The sequence below is a fragment of the Agelaius tricolor genome, unplaced genomic scaffold (genome assembly GCF_023055355.1).
Source record: "Agelaius tricolor isolate 1412-34295 unplaced genomic scaffold, bAgeTri1.0.p SCAF_4, whole genome shotgun sequence".
Lineage (NCBI taxonomy): Eukaryota > Metazoa > Chordata > Aves > Passeriformes > Icteridae > Agelaius > Agelaius tricolor.
In genome coordinates, this window is record NW_027269264.1 from 13,799,787 (window position 1) to 13,821,679 (window position 21,893).

The 21,893-nt window shown below is 40.2% G+C and overlaps 1 protein-coding gene and 1 pseudogene across 1 annotated transcript in view; one reads left to right on the forward strand and one right to left on the reverse strand.

The window, feature by feature from the left end:
• Positions 1–16,971, reverse strand: LOC139589440 (S-adenosylmethionine synthase-like; annotated as a pseudogene).
• TMEM175 (transmembrane protein 175) overlaps positions 16,711–21,893 on the forward strand; it is a 12,395-nt gene continuing 7,212 nt past the window's right edge. Inside the window, exons 1-5 of the mRNA XM_071424639.1 lie at positions 16,711–17,101; positions 17,416–17,454; positions 18,373–18,470; positions 19,566–19,617; positions 20,459–20,494. Of these exons, the coding sequence (XP_071280740.1) occupies positions 16,970–17,101; positions 17,416–17,454; positions 18,373–18,470; positions 19,566–19,617; positions 20,459–20,494 (357 nt within the window). The 5' untranslated portion in view covers positions 16,711–16,969. The remainder of the gene's footprint in view (positions 17,102–17,415; positions 17,455–18,372; positions 18,471–19,565; positions 19,618–20,458; positions 20,495–21,893) is intronic.

The window sequence follows — 21,893 nt, forward strand, 5'->3', positions numbered from 1 at the left end:
TTAATACTCTTCGACAGAGACCAGCTTTCTCCAGAGATTTTGCAATCCAGCAGGCTGCATATGCTGCAGAACTATCAACTTGGAAGGGATCTTTTCCAGAGAATGCACCTCCACCATGGACTCCCAGCCTCCATACCTATCAAGAATGAGTTTCTGGTCAGTCAGTCCAGCATCAGCCTGATGGACAAATAACTAAATTTATTCACAAGACAAACAGCTCATCTAATCCCATACTAGGTTATTGAGATTTATGATGAAGGTGACTTCATCTCAATCTCAATCTCAATAACAGCTTTCTTTTCTATTTGTCATGTATATGACTCTGTTCACAATGTTCACATTCCCATGCTTAATGGAAGAGTTCACTAGGTGGCTGGAGTACTCTTCAGAAATGTACTAAGCCATCTGTGCCGCAGTCACTTTTGAAAACCTTTAACAATGCAGCACAACTGTAAGAATGACAAAAAAAAAATGCTCCCTTCAAATCAGCAATGATGAAGTGCTCTCTCTGGGTTATTGGTCAAAGTCTTCACTCAGCAACACTTTGATGAAGGCCAAGAACTTAGAGAGACAAAACCAGATCACATACAATCTAGAAGGTGAACAAGCTTCACCTAGATACACATACTAAATGGGAAGCAGGGGCTTAGTGAAACTGCAGCTCAATGTTTTCAGCATAAGAGTACTGAGAAATTCTCGCTCAGTTCATATTAATGGTTCAGTGGTGACACAAGTGATACTACACTTTTTCCTTCTTTCTTCCTTCCTGTGCCCCTGATAATGGTCCCAAATTCTTACATAGGTTTTGTCTGCCTCCTACTACTTTATGAGTTGATCTAGCTTGCTCTACCAAGTGAAATATACTGCCTCTCTGTCAGATTAGTAAAGCTGACAACTGCATGCTGATAAATGAACTCCAGAATGCTGAGAAATTCCATCCTGAAAGAGGATAAATGTCATTAATCCATTATTTTAAAATCTCCAAGTAAGCAACATGGGAGCAAAGCCAACATTTATTTCTCAATTAATGTGGTATCCCTTCATTATTTCAGTGTGATTAAAAGCACACCTCATAGTTTTAATCCCTTTGAACTCTTTACACAAACAGTTTTGTGTAATGTAACTTTTTACAATTTCATAGCAATGGCTTTCTTATCTAATGCCAACACCTGGAAAGCAGAACAGTTGTTAAATTCTAATGACTATTGATACTTATTATGTTAAGTATCAATTCATTCAAATTCATTCAGCTTTGTGAGTAATTTCAGTGTAGATATCAGATTAATTGTTATTTCTGGTTTTGATTTTTATTGTGGAAGTGAAGAGACACTGCCAGACAGCCACTTTAGCACTTAACTTAACAATTGGGTTTCCCTTATTTAAAATACTTTCCAGAAGAAAAACAAAGACCCAGGAATGTGTACATGTGGCTCTCCAAGCAGGTATAACTGAAGCTTCCTTAAAAATGCAAAGACTTTTTGGTTAAATGTCATACATTTCAAGAGAACATTTACAAGCATGTGTGGAGTCCAAGTCTGCATAGGCTGTTGTTTATCAAAGTACCATACCTTAGGACCACCTTCTACAAACTTTTCACTTGGAAGGACTAGTGAGGAAAAAAAAAAAGGACAATGAACACTCAGGGCCAAAATGATCACTCAGGGCCAAAAGCACCTTTCTGCAAGGTGAACCTCACAGTTATTTTCTGCAGCTAAATGTAAACAGATGAAAGGAAATGGGATGAAAAATTATGGATTGTTGTCAATGCTTAAACTCACTGTGGGAAGGTAAAAACACTACCAAAAGGGTTAACTACAGGGTATTGCATGCAATGCCACAGAGAAGTAAAATAACGACACCAAAGCTACAAAATCCTTTGATTTTAGCAGCTGAGGCTAATCAATCTGTTTTGCTATGTTAACATAATTTCAAAATGTGAATTAGCAATAAGTTTTGGAGAGCCCTGCTAAAATGAACAACTGTAGATCATATGATAGGCTGTACCTTTTGCTTTCTTCTACATGGCTTATGCACATGCAAGTATAAATCGGCATTGTTCCATCCTTAGTACCCGTTTTCTTACAAACTAAAGTGGTCTCTCTGTTTTCCTGTTTTTTAAACATGCTTGAATAGATATATCATATATCAGCCTGTTGACTTGTTCTGTACAATCCTAACAAGAGGCAGGGTCACAATCCATGTGGTATTGCAACAAGAGCACCAATACATTAAGTGCACTTGGTGAACTTAATCCACACTTAATCCACACTAAATTACAGAAATTAAGAGTAGAACACTTTGCTGTTCTGGAAACAGCACATGAATGCTTTGCCTTTCCTGTCCTGCAGGTTTCACAGCCCAGAAAACAGAGAACTTACTGTCTTTGAAAGCCGAAGTACATCACTCTTACAGTAGGCTCAGTGACTAATCCATTGAGTGCAGCAACACAGCTGTCAGCAGCTGGTAATTATTCAGAAAAAAACCCAAACCTGATTGTTGGTAATGTTTGTTAATGTTCCTTATCTCCAGGGGAAGACAAGAAAAATAGAAGTATTGTTTTGAAGAGACCTGCTCAGACAGTGATAGAGTAAACAAACATATCTCCTATATCCAAACATACCTTACGAAACTCACATCACCTTGGAACACAAGAATGACCACACCATTTTTGACAAACGTAAATTCTAATATAGTAGCAGACAGGGTAAATGATTTCTGCTCCTTCTCACCTTTACAAAGTGAGTTGTAATATGCATACGGTATAAACCTGTGTTTTCCCATCAGGTCTGACCCAGGGCCGTGTTCCATTCCATTCCAGAGCCCTTATGCTTGCAATCAGTTTGTGTGCCCGGAGACTGCTAAAGACATACATTACCTCAGTTTCATCAGTGGCATAGCCTAACATCAAACCCTGCATTAAAAACTGGGGAACTGCATGGAAAAATGGGGAAATAAGCCACCCATTTCCATGTTCTCTTTCCATTCTGCACCTGTCTTTGTCTCACAGTACTTCCGAATCACCCAAGCTTAGCAAGAGACAGCAGTAATATCCAGAGTTAATACCTTTCACATTCAACCAGCCCAAAATTACATTTATGTGCAAAAATTACAGCTACAACAGGGGCTAGTTCCCCAGAATGGCTCTGCCTTACACATCTGCAAGATCCCATTGCAAAGGCTTCATTAACATAAAGCGCATCAAGACTGCTCTGTCTTATCCCCACAAATGACACAGAAATTTTTGACAGCCTAAAGGACTTGAAAGATCAGGAACTGACTGACTGATCTTAATTGTAGCTCTATCCTGTTAAGGCCACTGAATATGGGGAAAGTCACTTTCCTTGAAACTGGTGAAGGCTGTGTTCACACTTCTGGTGATTAAGAGAGTGCACAGTGCTCAACTGCTGATCCTTGCAATTTGCACAGTAGTTTTTAAAGAAAGGCTCCCGTCCATTGTAATTTTAACTGCTTGTACTTAAACTAGATGTAAGTACCTGGAATTACCTGGTGCCCTGCTCCAAATGTCACCATTAGTCTTGCCATGGGAGACAGCCTTCTTGATTTCTTTATACTGTTGTTCTAGGGTTACTAAAACTGTGCAAGTGTTATAGTCCAGTCTTACTGTAAAGTTAGCTCTTATATTCCTGAGAGTTCCCAAATTGCTAGAGAAGTTTTTAAGGATTATCTAGTTATCTTGGCTAAAACTTTTAAAATTCTATGCATGTAAGTTTCCTATACTACATTTTTATTGCTAACAGAAGCAATCAGCACATTTATTTAACAGTTTCAGGGTGTGGGCAGGTTAGTGCTATTAAGCGAAACTTGAATTTTTGAAACTGATAGGATACAGGTAATTCCACAAGATACCTGCCAAAGCTTGTTATGCTTATTATGCTATTGTTTGTTATGACATTGCTTATTTTGACTAGGGTTCAAACTGTTTGGTTACTAAACCTGGGAGAGGAGTTTGGAAAATGTTACCAGAAACTGGTATTCAGTTTTTCTTGTACTATGTTGTAGAATTCAATTGAATTAGAGGAAAAAGTACACATCATACATGAAAAAGGAAGACTGAAGGGGAGTAGTGATGTAAGTAGTTCTGCTGCTGGAAGGGAACTCCTTCAGGATGCATATAAAGAATACATGGAGAATTCCTTTGGTGTGAGCTTCCAGTGTCACAGGCTTGCCCACCCCAAGGACAAGGAACGTCAGTGTTAAAGCTTTCATTGTACAAAGCTACAGATGTAACCACCTTCTGACATTTGGCCAAATACTAGCTCTCTGCATCAGAAATGCAAGAGATACCTGACACTTTCAAGAATAAGTCTTCTACAAACATGCCACCTTAAAATAGCTCCATCAATATCATCAGTGAGAAATACATATCAACAACAGTTGTGAGTCTTCTCCCAGGCCTGAATACACATTTCATTTTATTCTTCAGAAGACCATAAAAACATTACTTTGGCCACATACAGAACAGACCTATGAATGAACACATGTAGGATCTCATTGGGGAATCACAGAGAATCACAGAATATTCTGAGTTGGAAGTGACCTGCAAGGATCATTAAGTTCAATTCTTAAGTGAATGGCCCATCCATCATTTTAATCCACAATTGGTATTATCAGCACCATGCATCTCACTCACCTTTGGAAGAGTCATGATATGCTGTCCTCTTAAGGGTCCTTCTTACAATTTGTTGATAATTTACTATAGCCTGGGATGTGATCCCTCCACAGAGCAAAATCATTCCAGTTTTTGCCACACACAAAAGAAAAATATGTCAGTAAAATCTCAGAATTTAATGTATGCTATTTTACAGAGAGATCCTGAAGATTATTCTGTGAACAAAGGATTAATCACAGGGGAAACTCAAAGTAAGGCCTTAGGACACTTACGGGTCTTTGTGCAATGACTCCTCTCTTTAGCCGATATGAACATTTAAAAGCTGCATGCATTCAGGGTCTGTCATAGCCAATTATCCTATCTTCACATTGGCCAGAAGCAGATCTGTCTAAGAACAGATCAAGTATGTAGGACTGTTTCTCCAAATACAAGAATTTCAGCTCAGTGTTTTCCTGAAGCCAAAGGAACATAATTTATTAACAGATGGTGTTACCAGTCTTCGATATATTTTTATTACAGTAATTCACCCAGTTGTCCTTGGCAACCACAAAAACTTTTATCTTTGACAAGATCTTGGAGCAAGAAGCTGTGCAACTTCATTAGAGATTTGTGCAGAATCATTTAATGTTTTAGTTTGTTGCTTGTTTCAGGAGTCCATCCGGTCTGCAAACCTTTCTGTTTTATGTAAAAACATATAGCAGACAAAACCAAAAAAACTTGGTACAACAATATGATCTACTAGGTCTATGTCATCATGTCACACCTGTTTCTCACATGTCTTACACAAATTTTTCCTTGACATTTTTGCAGCATTCCTCTGTTACCATCTTCAACTATTCAGCAGTTTTAGAAGCATAACTGCCTGAAGTACTGAAATACAAACTTCATCAAGTCTAACACATATGATAAACCCTCTCCTCACATCTCACTTCTCACATCTGTGCATCAACATGAGATGTTTCAGATGAAAAATATTAGATCATTGTGTTCATGAAATACAGCTAGTCCTCTGTGCTGTAACTATGGCCTTGGTGGCTTGTTCAAGAAATAAAATCACTGCATTTGGAAAGCTCTTTAGGTACATTCCCTTTCTATGTTCATTTTCTCTGGCAATCAAGCTCATTCCAATTTGGCAACATGTTCACGGCCTCTATTGCAAGTGACAACATCTGTGCATAGTCCTAATGGAAAGTCACACAAAATAGCAAGCCACCTTGATCAGAATCACATTCAAATGATCTTATCCTTCTGTAAACAAAGGGCATTGCCCTAACTTCTCTGTGAAGACATGTGCTTTGACATACATCTTTCCACACTTCACTTTTTCCCTGATTTTCTTAGATTCCTGAGTAACATCCACCCTGGCAAATCTACTTGTCCATGATACCACCTAGTGTACTTCTTACATTTCATAATTTTTAGTTTGCACTGGAGTACTATGTCTTTCCTTTATTCTGTTCATTTTTTGTGGCTTTTGTCCTCCTTTTCCTTCTCTTCTGAATCAGAGTGCCACAGCTGAGCTCTTTACTAGCTGTGAAAGTCTTGACTGGCAGCCAGCTATTGGAGGAATTCTGGAACAAAAGACATTATATCAACATTGATTACATGTTGTACTTCATTAATCTGTTTTTCTGTCTGTATTGTACTTACCACAGGCAACCTTGTCATCTGGATCAATTCTGAGATGAGCATCTAGAACAGCATCACTTATCTGATAAAATAGCTCATCTAGAAGATAAAAATAAGACAGATATCACATTTCTTTCTTGTGATCCAAAAAAAAGTTCTTAATAAAATGTAATTTCCTGTGATTTAGAGACTTATGGTTTTTGGACATCAGCCAAGAAGCAATTTTATCAACTTACACCTTGAAAGGTACATCTTACCCTGTTGTCATTTCTTGCCTCAAGTCAGTTCTGACATTTTACTATCACCTGCACAGGCCAGCAGCCTCCTTGGTGAGGGGACAATGAAAAATACCTGCAAAGGCATCTGAAATAATCAGGATAATTTCAAGAGAATGAAATACTCTTGCAGTAATTTTGGAAGAAGTATTTAAGCTAAGACCTTTCTTTTGCAGTTTTGCATTGTTCTCCTCTTTTGTTTTAAACTTTGTGTTGCATTTTCTGTGTGCATTACCTGTTTTCATCTGCATCTTATAACTGTAGACATCTGCACTTCTGCAGGTGTTTATCCCTTCTGTACCTGGAGTGTGGACCTCAGAAATATCATGTGTCAATTTTTGTGGATGACAGGAGGAATTGCTATCCCTACAAAGAGTACATTATATTGAAGTCTGCTCCTGCAATTATGCAATGCTATCTGGCTCATTCAGGTTCAGAAAAGCTTCTGCAAACATTTTCTCAGGGTCAAGCATTGCCCCCTCACCATGTTTTAGTTACATTTCTGAAGTGCTGGTCTTTCTGTTTTGGGAAAAAAACACTGGAGAAAAAAGGTTTTACCTTTACGTTTTACCTTTACCTGCAACGTCTTTAGCACCTATCACCTATTTTCCACATGAGACCTGAGTATACCAAATGCATTTGGTTTGTTAAAAGTTAATTAACAATTTGGGGGACAAATTTGGATTGTCTCATTAGGATGACTGAACCAGTATGAGCAATCCATGTTATTATTTCAAAACTACAAGTTGAGAGAGGTAGCGTATCTGCAAAACAAACATGAGGTATATGAATTAATTTTCACTCACCATCATTACAAAAAAAGCCATCCAAAATATGTTCAGCCACACAGGCACACAGCTGGATCTACAGCTGCATCTCTGTATTAGTGAGCCAGATGCCCACATAGTTTGTAACAGTCATATTATTATACTTGTAATTGCCAGTTGAAAATAGCATGTCTTGAGGGCCTACAGAGAAAATTAATGAAGAGGCATAACTGAATATCCACTTTAAACTACTTATTTACTTTTACGGGTAATCTGGCCCAGGAAACACACAAACATCAGGATGAAATTATAAATCAAGAGTAGAGTTATTCTGTATTCCAAAAGATCTGTAATTCAACGCAGGGTTTAAGTATAAACAGAAGTTTAGTATGAGAACGGTAATTTTCTTTCATCACAATCTAAAAGCAAGGAAAAGGCAGAAATGCTAGCAGGTAGTTTTGATGAACCGTTTTGCCATCCATACCACCACACTCAAATAGAAAGTATAACCAGAAGAAAAGCCTGAGTGTTAAAAATAAATGAGGTCCTTTTATTCACATAGGCTACAGTGGTCTCAATGTCTTAATGAGATTTCCTTATGGAAGTGCACAGGTTGCTTCTTCACTGACATAATTTTCACAACATGAATTAGCAATTTCTGTACTTTTTACATTTTATTTCTAGTATTTTTCCCAAGAAAGTTAAAGGTAAGCATGTAACTGCATTTCTTAAACATTTCCAAAGTAAGTCCAACCATTTAGGTGCTTGGAAATAAGCAAAACAAAAACCCCACCATCTTGATAGCTGTACATCCTGTCTTCAGCTCCTTGTGCTGCATTATTTCCCACCTAGAGCATTATCTTCCTGGAATTTATTGCTACTCAAAGGTTAAGAATTCTGATCAACTCCATAAGTTATATTTCACCTTCACTGATAAAAATGCTTCACTGCTTGAAGACACAAGGATGTAAGATGAAGGGCAGAAAACAACATGTAGTCATAATTTCAGACCCAGAAGTCATTTGAGCAAGCAAGCATAAAATCAGGAATGCCACGTCATCTGGCCAGGCTGATACCCTGAGGTAAGCTGAGTTCTGATGACTGAGAAACTCATTCCCACCAAAGGGTGCAAGGCTCAAGCAGGAATGGCATAACCTTTAACCACTGGTAAGTTTTATTGCCCTTGTGCACCATTACAATGTGCAGTACGCTGGTTTACAGCAAACGAGGGCTAGCTCAAGATATGGTGCCATGTGCTGCAGAGGTCTCAGAGCTGGGAGGCTGTTCATTAGGGGCAGGGCAGCTAGTATAGCTGGTCTCACATTGTACCATTCCCCTCTAATGAGTAAGAATATGGATACACGAGAAAAAGTCACAACAAACCTTTAGTGTTTGATACCACTCTCTGTTTATCACTAATTATCTTTTTTTTTTTTTTTTTTTTTTTTTTTTTTTTTTTGCATTTTTTCTTTTATGGAAAGTAAGATGTTATGTTAGTTTTACTCTTAACATTAAAATGCTCAATTTGAAAGCACTACCTTTACTATAAATTTGAGTCATTCCCATGTGTCTTGGAGGCCCAAACTTCCTCCAGTGACTCAGTTACCGCAGCTTCTAGATAAATATTATTGCAAACAAAGCTGTATGACAAATAGCTGAATTTAGTGAGCAACAAGAGTTCAAGACCTGGAAAATACAATGGTTTTATACGTCCTAAACTTGTTGTAAACTTGTGTTATCAAAAACATGACAAATAGACATATGCAGTATTATAACAGTATCTAGAATGCAGCTCTGATGTGAATTAATGCTTAATATTCCAAACATTCCAGAGAATCAAAGATCACCTATAATATACTTGTGCATAAAATGCTTTTTTTTCATTAAGTGATTTTTTTATTACAGAATAAATAAAATGAAATTGCAACACTAGTACACATGGCAGCTCCTTTTCTACCTGTAGACTGATCCATGCTTTTCTTGAGCAAAAGTTTACAGTTACCCATGTCAGATTATATTGCATGCTAAACAAATAAGACCAATTCTAGTCAAGCAAACAAAGACATTAATCCAAAGTCTATTGGAAATAAATAATTTGTTTTTTCTTTTCTCCATTGGGGGAGATACCACTGAACTTTCATCAGACAGCATTCTTCTCTGTGAGCATCAATAAAAGCAAAGATACAATCAGCATTTTTACTTACCAGAATGTCCTTCAGCAAACAGATTCTTAGGTAAAAAGAAATAGTTTTTCTTTTTTTTGACATGTTTCAATATCTTTAGCAGGCCTGCAAGTGAGAAAGAACCAAAGCAACTGGACTACAGAAGAAACACAGGCAGGTGAAGTGGAAAGGTTAATGTCTTAATGCAAACAGCTGAAGTCATTGCTCCTCCTGTTTGTTCCCCAAAGGTTCAATAGGTAAGACTGTTTGGTGGCTTTTTGTAAGGTGGCTTATCGTAAGGTGGCTTTTATAATGCGCTGCTACAGAGACTTCTTTCCTAAGACTTTGGTATGGGTAACCTCCTAAACTGTGTAGAAATGTATCGTTATGAAAGAAATGTGAACATAGGTAATCCAAAGTTCAGTGCTCTTGCAGACTTCCCTGAGCCTCCATTCTTACTCCTTATTCTAAATGCTAACTAAATAGCATTATAAGATATTAACACAGAACACAAATTTTATTTGAATTTGTAGGATAAATGATGTTTTCAACTAGGCATAATGTCCATACTTTTCACTCAGCTGCAGTAGTGAGCTGTGCAGAAATGTATCTCTCTTTATGTGAGAACAAATGTTCAACACAGTTCCAGGTGGAAGAACTGGTCTCTCCTTCCACAATACTGTGGCTAAGTCAGGAGCTGTAGAGCAACAAAATAGCACTCTCTGTAGAAACAGGGATGAAGACGGTGGGTTCATTACAAGTTCATTATCTTGAATTCTGAAATTGAAAGCTATACCCTAGCTCAATAAATTTTTGATTTGTTAATGGTCAGGCTCTCACAATTCATTTTAAAGACTCATACTTTTTGTCTTGATGGACACACACTAGTAGGAAGCAGATAGACTCAAGTATCCAAACTAAGCAAAGAAGTGCTGTCCATTTGGAAGCACTTTTTCCCTTTGGCTTGTTTCAGAACATAGGGTAACAACACACTGGAGCACCTGAACCCAGCAGTGTCAAAAAGCTGCCTAGGAATAACAACATTTGTGTCTGGTCTTAAAAAACCTTGTCCTTCTGAGCAGCTCTACACTGCTGCTATACATCATGGTGAGTTCAGCTTCTCTAAATCATTTGTCACTTCTGAAAATGATGCTCCAAAACCTAAGCATGTTAAACAGCAGCAAGAGTGGTAGTGAAACACAGGTGCAACTTTGCTGACAACAGAAGGATTTACAACTGTCCATCACAAGTAAACTACATTCCTTACCAGGCCACCAGCAAACATCTCACAAGAGATGTGCGTTCATCTGAAGTCTTCAATGCTAGGAAGAGGCAAGACTTCACCTTAGGAGACTTCCCAGTAGTGAGGTACATGAGGTAATAAAATCAGTAATGAAGGCAGAGCACTTAAATAAATGAGACAAAGCCAACCCTCAAAAAATAAAGCAAAATGATATCTCAGCTGCAATGATTGGAGAAGGTACAGCCTGTGGCAATGCAAGTGATAGCTAGTGTGCTGCAACAGGCCAGTCACTAACAGGGAAAAGCACCCCTCTGGAAAGTGATATGTGTAGAGGACTTAGTTGAAGGAAAAAGATCATCTTCACCTTTTTTGATTTTGTCTTGCCTTTTTTTTCCTTTAAATCCTAGAAACAAAAGTTTTCAGCACATAACACCAAAAAACACCAGTTTTCCAGAAAACAATGGTTGCTTAAGTGTTTCTGGAGAAGTGCAATATAGAGGAAGAGTTTAAACTGTGTTAATAACTACCACAAATGCCCTGGGAAATCTACTTGCTATTTCATTGCCTTTCTTTAGTTTCAGAATTTATTATGATACAGTAGAAAATTATATTAGCTATACAGAGATTTGTGTGCCTGGAAATATTTCAGTTCTGTGTAATAAATACATGGTGAGCTCAAGTTACATCTTAACATAAAATACTTCATACAAAGCATGGGAAAACATTTGAATGAATGATTTCAGTCTCCTCCATCAGGAATTCATGTTATGCTGCATTCTAAAATACTTGTGCTTTACATTGTTCCATGTGAAGAGGTGATGGAATGGCTCATCCTGAAGGATACTTCTATCCAAATGGATGACAAGAAGATGATCAGGATTCACTTTTATTTAGCAAAGATTTACTAAAGGAAAATCATGCTTGACCAACCTGATTGCCTCCTACAATGGGACAACTACCTGGACAGATGAGAGCAGTGGATATTTTCTATAGTGACTTCAGCAAGGATTTCAATACTCTCTGATGTGCTCAGAGGTAAGCTCAGGACATGGAAGATGGATGGATGGATGGATGGATGGATGGATGGATGGATGGATGGATGGATGGATGGTGAAATGGAGGGAGATCTGGCTGAATGGCAGATCCCAGAGAGTTTTTAATTGGTGGCAGAGGGTCTGTTTGGAAGCATGTCACTGGGGGTGTCCCCCAAGGTTCTATGCTGGGCCCAGTGATTCTTAACTTGTTCAATTGGATGAAAGAGCAGATGCTTCCTTAGCAAGTTCACTGATGTTACAAAGTTCAGAGGAGTGGCCAACATGCCAGAGAAGTGTAGCCTTTCAGAAGGACCTGGCTTGACAGGCTGGAGGAATGGGAGGAGAAGAAACATCTGAAATTCAACAGAGGCAAGTTTAGGATCCTGCAGCTGGGGAGGAACACCCCCAGGCACCAGCACAGGCTGGGGGTGACCTGCTGGGAAGCAGCTCTGTGCAGAAGCACCTGGGGGTCCTGGTGGACAACAAGCTGTCCATGAGCCAGCAGTGTGTCCTGGGGGCCAAGAAGGCCAGTGGGACCCTGGGGTGCATTAGGGAGAGCATTGCCAGGAGGTCAAGGGAGGTGATCCTGTCCCTCTGCTCAGCCTCCAGAGGCACTGGAGTGCTGTCTCCAGTTCTGGGCTCCCCAGGACAAGAGAGACATGGAGCTCCTGCAGCAGGTCCAGTGGAGGGTGACAGAGATGATAAGAAGACTGGAGCATCTCTCTTAAAAGGAAAGGTTGAGCCTGTTCAGCTTGGAGAAGTGAAGATTGAGATGTGATCATACCATTGCATAGAAATATTTGAAGGGAGGGTATCAGAGGATGGATCCAGGATCTTCTTAGTATTGAGCAATAGGACAAGATGCAATGGGCAGAAACTGATGCACAGGAAGTTCCACTTGAACATGAGCAAGAACTTTTCTACTGTGCAAGTAACTGTGCACTGGAACAGGTTGTCCAGAGAGGTTGTGGAGTCTCTTTCTTTGGAGATATTCATAAGCCACATGGACACAATGCTGAGTAATGTACTCTAGGGGACCCTGCTGGAGCAGAGAGGATAGACTAGGTACCTTCCAGTGATCCCTTCCAACCTTACCTATTCTGTGATTGTATCTTACAAAATATTCTCATTCAACAAATACTCCTTAATAGGATATACTGCAATTCCAACCTTGAATGTAAAAGGAAAAAAAAATACATACAAAGCAAAGTAAATTTTTCTGAGTGCTGCATCAAGATTATAGAAATATAGCAGAAAATAAACCCTCTGGCATTCCAGCTGGTCCTGGGAGACCAGAGGGGCTGGGTGCATCTGGGCTTCATTTCTCATTGTAAACAACCAGGCACTGTAAGTCTGGTCATGTTCAGTGAGATCCCAGGTGCAGAGATAGCAAGGGTTACACCAGAAACCTGGCCACATTAGCGGTGCCAGATTCACGAATAGCGTGGTTCATGAATTCAATGCTGGAAGTTTGGTCGAGCTCAAAAAGAACTTTCACAAACACAGATGAACAAATAGTGTGGTTTATAGAAACAATGGTGTTCTGGTTCCAGCCCAAATCAGCAGGAGGGGACATGGCCAAGAATCAGGTTATTTGCTACCACTTTATGTCACTGCCTGCAGCGGGGAAAAGGGACTTTCTCACTTCCAGGGGGGAAGGGCATCTGTTTTTGGAAGAACAAAAAGTATGGTGGTGTGGGGAACCTGTCACGCATTGTTCATTCTCCCAGTTCATGGTGAGCATTTTTGCATGCAAATTATTCTATTTTCTTTATAGTTTTGTTTTTACTATTGTGGCTGTGAGTGTTCATTATTATACCTTATCTCATTGCTGTTTCCAGCAAATTAGTCTTGTCTCAACCCAATTTTCACCTTTTGTACCTTCAATTCTCAACTCCATTCCTGGAGGGGTAAAAGGGAGGGGAAGCCAAGCAATCTGCATGTGGTTTGGAAGAGTGTGGGGGGGGGAACAGAGTTGGGGAGTACCATTTCTAGACCACAACAAACAGGTTGTAGATTCCTGTGAGATTGCTGGGGATAAAGGCTGTAGACCTGGAAAACATAAATGTATAGGGTATGTGCAAGTGTTCCAGGTTCTCCTGGATGCATGCTCTGATACAGCTGGAGGTAAATATCTTACTAAAGAGGTGTTCTTCTTGGGAAGAAGAGCCAGTCTATAGACTGGTCTGCATGGTAGGGGATTTCAAATGCCCATTTCCACTTTTGGGAGAACTGGGGGTGAGACAAAAGTATCCTGTTGCTTTTGTCTTAAATGTTGGGGGAGGGTAGACACTTAATATATAAATCAAGGACATTAAGAATTACAAATAGAAAAACTGTGGGGTTTAAGCAAAATGGAACAGAACCAGTAGTATCACTCCTTCTTCCACTGCTGATTGCAGTGATAATGGTCATCCAGCAACAAAAGTCATCCAGTCTCTGCCTGGTGATCTATCACTCCCATCAGGTGCCTATCATGCCCACATAATCCCTTCACTGAATATCTCCCATCATATCTCATGGTTTTAGGTCTCATTCCTACATTATTTGTGCCATGGCTGCAGTCACACCTTCAACTCAGTGCCTCCATCACACCTGTACATAATCAGTTTTTTGGGGTATCCCTATAGGGCAATTCCTTATCCCGCTGCTGAACACCTTCCATTTCCATCCACCCAGATGTTATGTGCAGCTGATGGATCATTACACGTGATTTTACATAACTGGCTATTATTAAAGTAAAGCAGTCAATATTTAAAGAACCACAGGGTGAAACAGTCTACTAAAAATTTCCACAGCAGTGAGTGACCATTTGAAAAGGGTGTCCCATCACTGATGCTCTCCATCCTTCTTCCAAGACACCTTGTATTTCATCTGTATTATGATGGACAGTGATCAGAGCCTTTTATCCATTTTCATGGGTCTGTTTTAACAGTTGTTGTAAATCATCATGTCATAACAACTGTAACATGTGACAGGACCTGGATAATTAAGGACACAATTCTAACAAAAATACAAGCATGAATATTCAAGTGATTAATTTTATCTCTGGCAATATTATCCACAAATACATGATCACAAATGGTTCACACAGAAATACATTCTTTTCCAATATGTCCAAATATAGAATCAGAAGTTATCATAGATATCCATCAGGACTTTGAGCCATCGACCATGCAGAAGGTAGTGGTCAATGTCTCAGAGTCCTGATGGTCATTAGAGACAAGTGGTGTCCCTCTGGGGTCCCTACTGGGACCAGTGTTGTCCAATATCTTCATTAGTGATACAGATGAAGGGACTGTGTCACCAAATTTTCAGATCATACCCAGGTGAGTGATGTGGTTGACACATCTGAAGTCTTCCAGAGGGACCTGGACACACTGGAGAATTGGGCACATGGGAATCTTGTGAGGTTTAACAATCCCAAGTGCAAGGTGCTCCACCTGGATCAGGACAATTATGGTGAATGAGAGGCTGGACATGACCCAGCCATGGGCACTCCCAGCCCAGAGAGCCAAGCGTGTCCTGGGCTGCATCCAAAGCAGCGTGGGCAGCAGGGGAGGGAGGGGATTCTGCCCCTCTGCTCTGCTCTGCTGAGAGCCCACCTGGAACCCTGCATCCAGCTCTGGGGTCCCAGCACAGGGAGGACATGGAACTGCTGGAGTGAGTCCAGAGAAGGGCCACTAAGATGATTAGAGAGATGGAGCACCTCTCCTATGGGAAAAGGCTGAGAAAATTGGGATGGTTCAGCCTGGAAAAGAGAAAGTAGGCTTCAAGCATCTGAAGAGAGACTACAAGAAAGATGGAGACTTTGGGCAAGACCATGTAGTGACAGGTCAAGAGCGAATGGCTCTAAGCTGAAGGAGGGGTAGGTTCAGATTAGGTATTAGGAAGAAGTTCTTTACTATAAAGGTGGTAAGGCACTGGAACAGGTTGCCCAGAAGCTGTGGATGGCCCGTGCCTGAAGTGTTCAAGGCCAGGTTGGATGCAGCTTTGAGCAATTGGTCTAGTGAAAGGTGTCCCTGCCCACTGCAGCAGGGTTGGAACAGTCAATCTTTAATGTCCCTTCCAACCCAATCCACTGGGTGCAAATGCTTTGCACAAGACCATGCAGGTGATGTCAGCTCTCCCCTCAATGATCACCCCTATAACTCCATTGCAGAGGGTCACTACACTCGGCAGGCATGATTTGCCCTTAATGAAGCCACACTGGCTGTCACTAACCACCTCCTTATTTTCCATACGCCTTACTATAGTTTCCATGGTGATTTCACCAGGCACAGAGGTGAGACTGACTGCCCTGTAGTTCCACAGGTCTTTATTTCACAAGATCACAGAATCACAAAATGGCTAAGGTTGGAAGGAATCTCGGCAGGTCATTTGATCCAACCTCCCAGCTTAAGCAGGATTATTTTAGACTCCACAAGATTGCACAAGATTGCATCCAGATGGTTCTTGAGTATCTTCACTGAAGGAGACCCAATAACCTCTCTGGGCACACTGTTCCTCTTCGTGATCACCCACACAGCAAAGAAGTTCTTCCCATACTCAGGTGCAGCTTTTCTGCTTGCTGTATTGCTTGGCACCATGTAGAAGAGCCTATGCCCATCGTCTTGGCACCAACCCATTAGATATTTATAGACAGTCCTGAGGTTCCCCTCTCAGTTGCCTCTTCTCAAGGCTGAACAGGCCCACCTCCTTCAGCTCTTCCTGCTGAGAAAGATGTTCCAGTCCCCTCATTATCTTTGTTGCCCTCCACTGTACCTGCTCCAAGATCTCCATGTCTCTCTTGTACTGAGAGGCTCAGATTGGGACACAGCACTCCAGATGTGCCTCCCCAGGGCTGAGGAAAGGGACAGGATCACCTCCCTCAATTGCTGAAATTCCCATTTTAAAAAGGGAATTTGTCTGAGGAATATAAATTGCTTCTCTAAGAGTGATGTTTGCCTCTTCTGTTGATGTTTCCTGACCAGTCCTGTGTAGAACACACTGTCAGTGTCACTGGATGCAGGATGTTGTTATGGAAAACGGACAGGTGAACTGGAACGCCTGTTAAAGGCGGGGTTGCTCCTTCAGCCGCTGTGCGCCCGGCGGCTCGACCACTCACGGACATGTACCGCATCGCTTCCGAGAGCAGCCTTCCTCCGCCCCGCAGGGGCAGCGGGCGGCTCCCGCCCCTCTGAGGGCGAGGGGAAGCGCCGCCCCCGCCGCCGCCGAGCGCACGGGGCCATGTCGGCTCCGCGGGCTGCGGCGCGGGAGCGCGGCCCGGGCCCGGCGCCGGAGCCGGGCGGCAGCACGCAGACATCGCACCGGCTGCTGGCCTACAGCGACGCGCTGCTGTCCATCATCGCCACCGTGATGGTGAGCGCCCGGCCGCGGGAGGCAGGGAGGGAGAAGCCTGGGGCAGCCGCGGCCGGTCCCGGCTTTCCGGATGGCGCCTGTCCTGCCCGCCCGGCGCCCCCGCGGGGCCGCGGCCGCCGGTGCCGCCCGGCTCCGCGCCCGCCCCGCTGTCGCGATGTGTCGGGGCCGTCCCGGAGAGGCGTCGGCTGTGCCGGCCGTGGTGGGCCGGCCATGGCCAGGGAACGGCTGTGTGGTACCTGAAGGTTGTGTGGTTTTAGGGAAGTGCTCAACAAGAAAAAGAACGTCATGTGCTAATAAACATTTTGTTATTTCAGATTTTGCCGGTGGCTCACACAAAAATACATCCTGACCAGGTATCACGTGCCGTTTGTTGTTTCTTGTGTCCTCGCAAGTAGATGTAACATCCTCGTTTAGCACGTAACATCCTCGCCATAGATTATAATTAGTTACTTTTCTATGAGAGATGCATTGCCCGTTTGGCCAAAACATGTTTCAGAAAGGATCTGGTCTTCTTGGTAATAAACCATCACTGAGAGAAGCTTACATAGCACAATCTGAATGCTAGTTTTAAAGTCAGGTTCATAATAAATGTAATTTGGATAAACAAAGGTGGAAAAAGAAGACTACAGAAAAGAAATTAATTGTGAGAATACCCAGGAATTTTAGGAAACAATAATTTGAGAAAGTTTACAGGTTTTTTCTTTTGTCGCTATTTATTTTTCTACTCTTAAATAGACATAAATCTTAGTTTAAGAAGCTCAGATAGATCTGTATTGCAGCAAATATTCTATATGAGTCTGTTTAAGCCACTGTAGTCGTATTTGGAAAATTTGCTGAGGTTAAACCTTCTCCTTACTGCTTTTTAACAATGGTCACATGAAACCTCTTCAATGCTTCTATTACAGAAGTCAGTGCTGTGAAAGTAAAAGAGGCATATTGTGTCCAGTCCTCTGAAATGCTTTATTATAGTAACAGTGATGAGAGAATGCATAAATGAGTAACAAGGTGAATAGAGCATTGGGAAGCCCTTTTTTACAGATTGATGGGATGTGTTGATACATCAAATGCCACATTTCAGCCTATTTTACAAGTTCCTAATAAACTCTTTTCTCTGCAATGTACTAATGAGTTTGTTGAATGGGAACTGCATTCTTGGGAGGCATTTTCCAAAAATACATTACATTGTTATATGTCTCTTTTTCAGATGTTGGTAATAATTTTGTAACATAACATTTATATTTTGTTTCCTTGGGTGTCACTTTCTGTTTCAGAAATTAGGTGAAAGTGTTCAGCAACTTCTTCTAGCAAAAATTGCAGTTTACTTGATGACCTTTTTAATAGTCACAGTGGCATGGGCAGCTCATGTAAGGTAGGAACATGGTGTTTAAATCTAAAGTTAAAAGCTAGAAAGTGCAGGAGGTAACCATGTCTCTGATGTATTTCTGTCTTGCTGCCAGACTTCTGAATTGTCTTTTGTTGAATAATATTAGAAAAGCATTGTAAAGAAATGCTACTCTTAGCAGTGAAAAGCTACTCTTACATCACTGTCGTAGTCATACAGAGTAAAACAAGCATTATGCATCTTTTAGAATAACTTTTCTTCTTACCTTGAAGGCTAGATGGAATTAGACTTCTAATTCTGCTGAAAAAAACCCATGAATTTGTAACTTGCATGCTCCACAACAAAGGAACTGATATAGTACAGCTGGCCTAAAACTCATCTCTGTCCTCAGCAGTAGTTGTCGCAAAGTCAATTGTAATGTTGTAGATTCTGTACTTCATAGAGCTGTGGACACTCCCACCTGCCATGTCTTGGTGGTTAAAAAGAAATTGGCACGCAGGCGTCATGCTGGAACCAGGGCAGTTTTTATTTGAATTTTGAAATTTACAAATGTTGCTATGCAAGTGGATTGGCTGCATTCCAATAAAGGTGTGCAACCTGTAATTCAGTATTTGAAGCTGATATCCCACATCCATTCCTTTACTCCAGTGCTTCTCTTTGCTTGTATAAGTAAATGCTGAGGTACAGTCTCAGGGTTTCGTGGAGGGTGATGGGTCCTGTTCATTCTAAGTGATAGTTTTGTGAATGAGGAGTTTCATTAACAAAATCTGGGGATACTTGCAAGGAAAGCTTTTTCTTTGTGTGCTGTCTCTTCAGGAGAAATTATTCTAAGCCTTAAAATTTTGAAAATACTCTGCCATTCAAATAGAAACCAGGTTCTTAATAACTGCTCCATGATTGAACTTCATTTTATCTCGCTTTTAAGATTTTTCTAACAAATTACTTTCATATTTGAGCCTCATGAGTTTTGGTGGGGCACCTGGAATACTTGTATTAATTCTGTGGCAAAGGAAATTGGGTTCCCCCATACTATCATAAATGTACAATTTATATGTAGTGCTGTAAAATATATTTTGTGAGTTGGCATGTTCATGATAACCTTACTCTGCCTTGCCGTGACAGGTTGTTTCAGGTGATAGAACATATAGATGATGTCCTGGCTCTTCTAAATCTGGTGAGTGTTGTCATACAAGCTGGATGGTTAACAAGCAGATACAGGTCACTTTAATGTGTCTGTGAATATCCAAAAGTTTCTACATTAAAAAGCATAACTCTTACATATTTCCAGAAAAACACAAAGATCTTTACTTTTGCTGTGACTGATTGATAACTTGCTTTTAACTTGCAAATGTTTTACTGTAAACCAAAAGAAGCTCTGCTGCAGGTTAGTCTGAAGTTCATCTGGGGGAACTGCGTATTTTGCAATGTTGTTTCAAACTCTGTTCTCTGAAAGTATGCAACCACACAGTTATTCTAATTTTGTTAATAAAAGCACTGTTGGAGCTCCATGAGATAAAAGTAGAGGAAATTATTTTAGAAGAATAGCCTAAGGCATCCAATTCTTACCTAATGTAGCTTTCAAAGCAATGTGTTTCTTTATGCTTTTGTTTGCTGGGTTGGGTTTTTTGATTTTGCTTTTTTAGATGCAAAATATTTACGATTAGCTATTAACGTTCTTGACAAATCAGAAACAACTGTTTAGAAAGTGTGGTATATTTAGCATTTAGAAAGAAATCTCTTAAAAACCACAGCAAAACTTTTACCTAGGGTATTGGTAACACAGAAAACTGTAGTGTTTTCTACAATAAGCTTGTACAATTTGCATAGAGAACATGGAAGATGTGAACAAAAGTAGCCATTTGCTGTCAAAACTCAGCAACTTCAGAAATATGGGTATTTTTCATTATGCAGTACAAGCATTTGATCTCCTTGCAAAATACAAAGCAAGCAATGCCCTCATTGAAGATGTGTCCAGAAAATACATAGTGTTTCAAAATGCTTTTTTTCTGTTTTAGGCTTGTATGATGATCATAACCTTCTTGCCATATACAGTAAGTAATTTTCTAAAATCTGAAATTTGTTTAAATTACATTGTTTGTTTCTTCATTTATTTGGAAAGACTTTACCAAAGTATTCAGAAACGCAGGAAAGTGTTGCTTTAGTATAAACCCTGAATGCATTATTGTAGTTAACTGTTGCTTCTTTAAAATTCATGAAGCTATTTTATAACTTTCAAATACTTCATGTTCTAGACCTGGCAGAAAATGGGTATTCTAGCAACAAAACTTACAGTTATGGGAAGTCATAGTATCATAGAATAGTTCAGGCTGGGAGGGGCCATTAAAGATCCTATGTCCAACCCCTGCAAAGATCAGGAACATCTTCAACCAGAAGAAGTTTCTCAAAGCCCCATCCAACCTCACCTTGTACATCTCCAGGGATTGGGCAACTGTGCCAATGTTTTACCACCTTCATGGTAAAAAATTTCCCATGATTTCTTTTAAGAAAGCAACTGTATTGAAGAAGGTCCAGATTATCTGATAAGAATTTTGGTAAGATAAATAAAACTGTGTTTCAAACTCCTCCTTATATGGCAGGACATTTTCCTTTTGTAATTTAGACCAAGTTTGTGGTATCACTTCTGATTTGCTCTGCAAGGTTGATTCTGGCAGCTGAGGGTTTATGTTTAAAATCTGCACAATTTCTGGTCATATGACCTTAAAAGAATATTTGCAAATGAATACTATATTAACAGAACAAAACAGTTGATTAAAATGCATCTTGACAGTTGTATATGTAAGTAGGACAGGCACCTGTTTCTATGTGGATATGTATGTCTTACATGTAGTCTGCAAAAAATAAGGCTGTGGTCAGTAAGACGATCTTTATCAGCAAGAGAACATACTTTTCATTTTGCCTTGAAGCTGGAATTATTTTTAGAAAGCTGTCCATGTTACCTTAACACTACACCCTGCTTTTCTTCTTCTCCTTTTTTTAAATTTTTTTTTTCCTTTTTCATCCTCCCCTAAAGAAGCTGCAGAAATTAATACAACAAGGAGCCGTGGAGGTATACAAAATAAAAGATTCAAAAAGGTATCCTAATATCAAGAATTTTCACAGCTATGACATCATGTCAACTAAAACCAGTTAAGCTTTATGCTCAGGTACAAGCCACTCTGGAGGCACTTTATTATGGAGGCACAGTGCCAGAATGGCTAAGGTTTATCACTGTCAATGCCAGAGCAAAACCATCTCTCCAGATGCCTTTGGTTGGGATGCCTGCATGTATTTGTGGCTAGAAATAGCAGTTAGTGGAATTATGATGAAATGCAAATTATTATGTAGATTTATTAATGTTTTTAATATTGAATGAAGAGTGCTTCTATTTCTCTACTGTTATTCCTACATTGCTTCTTAATTAAATATATGATCTTGTTGATTTTTTTTCCA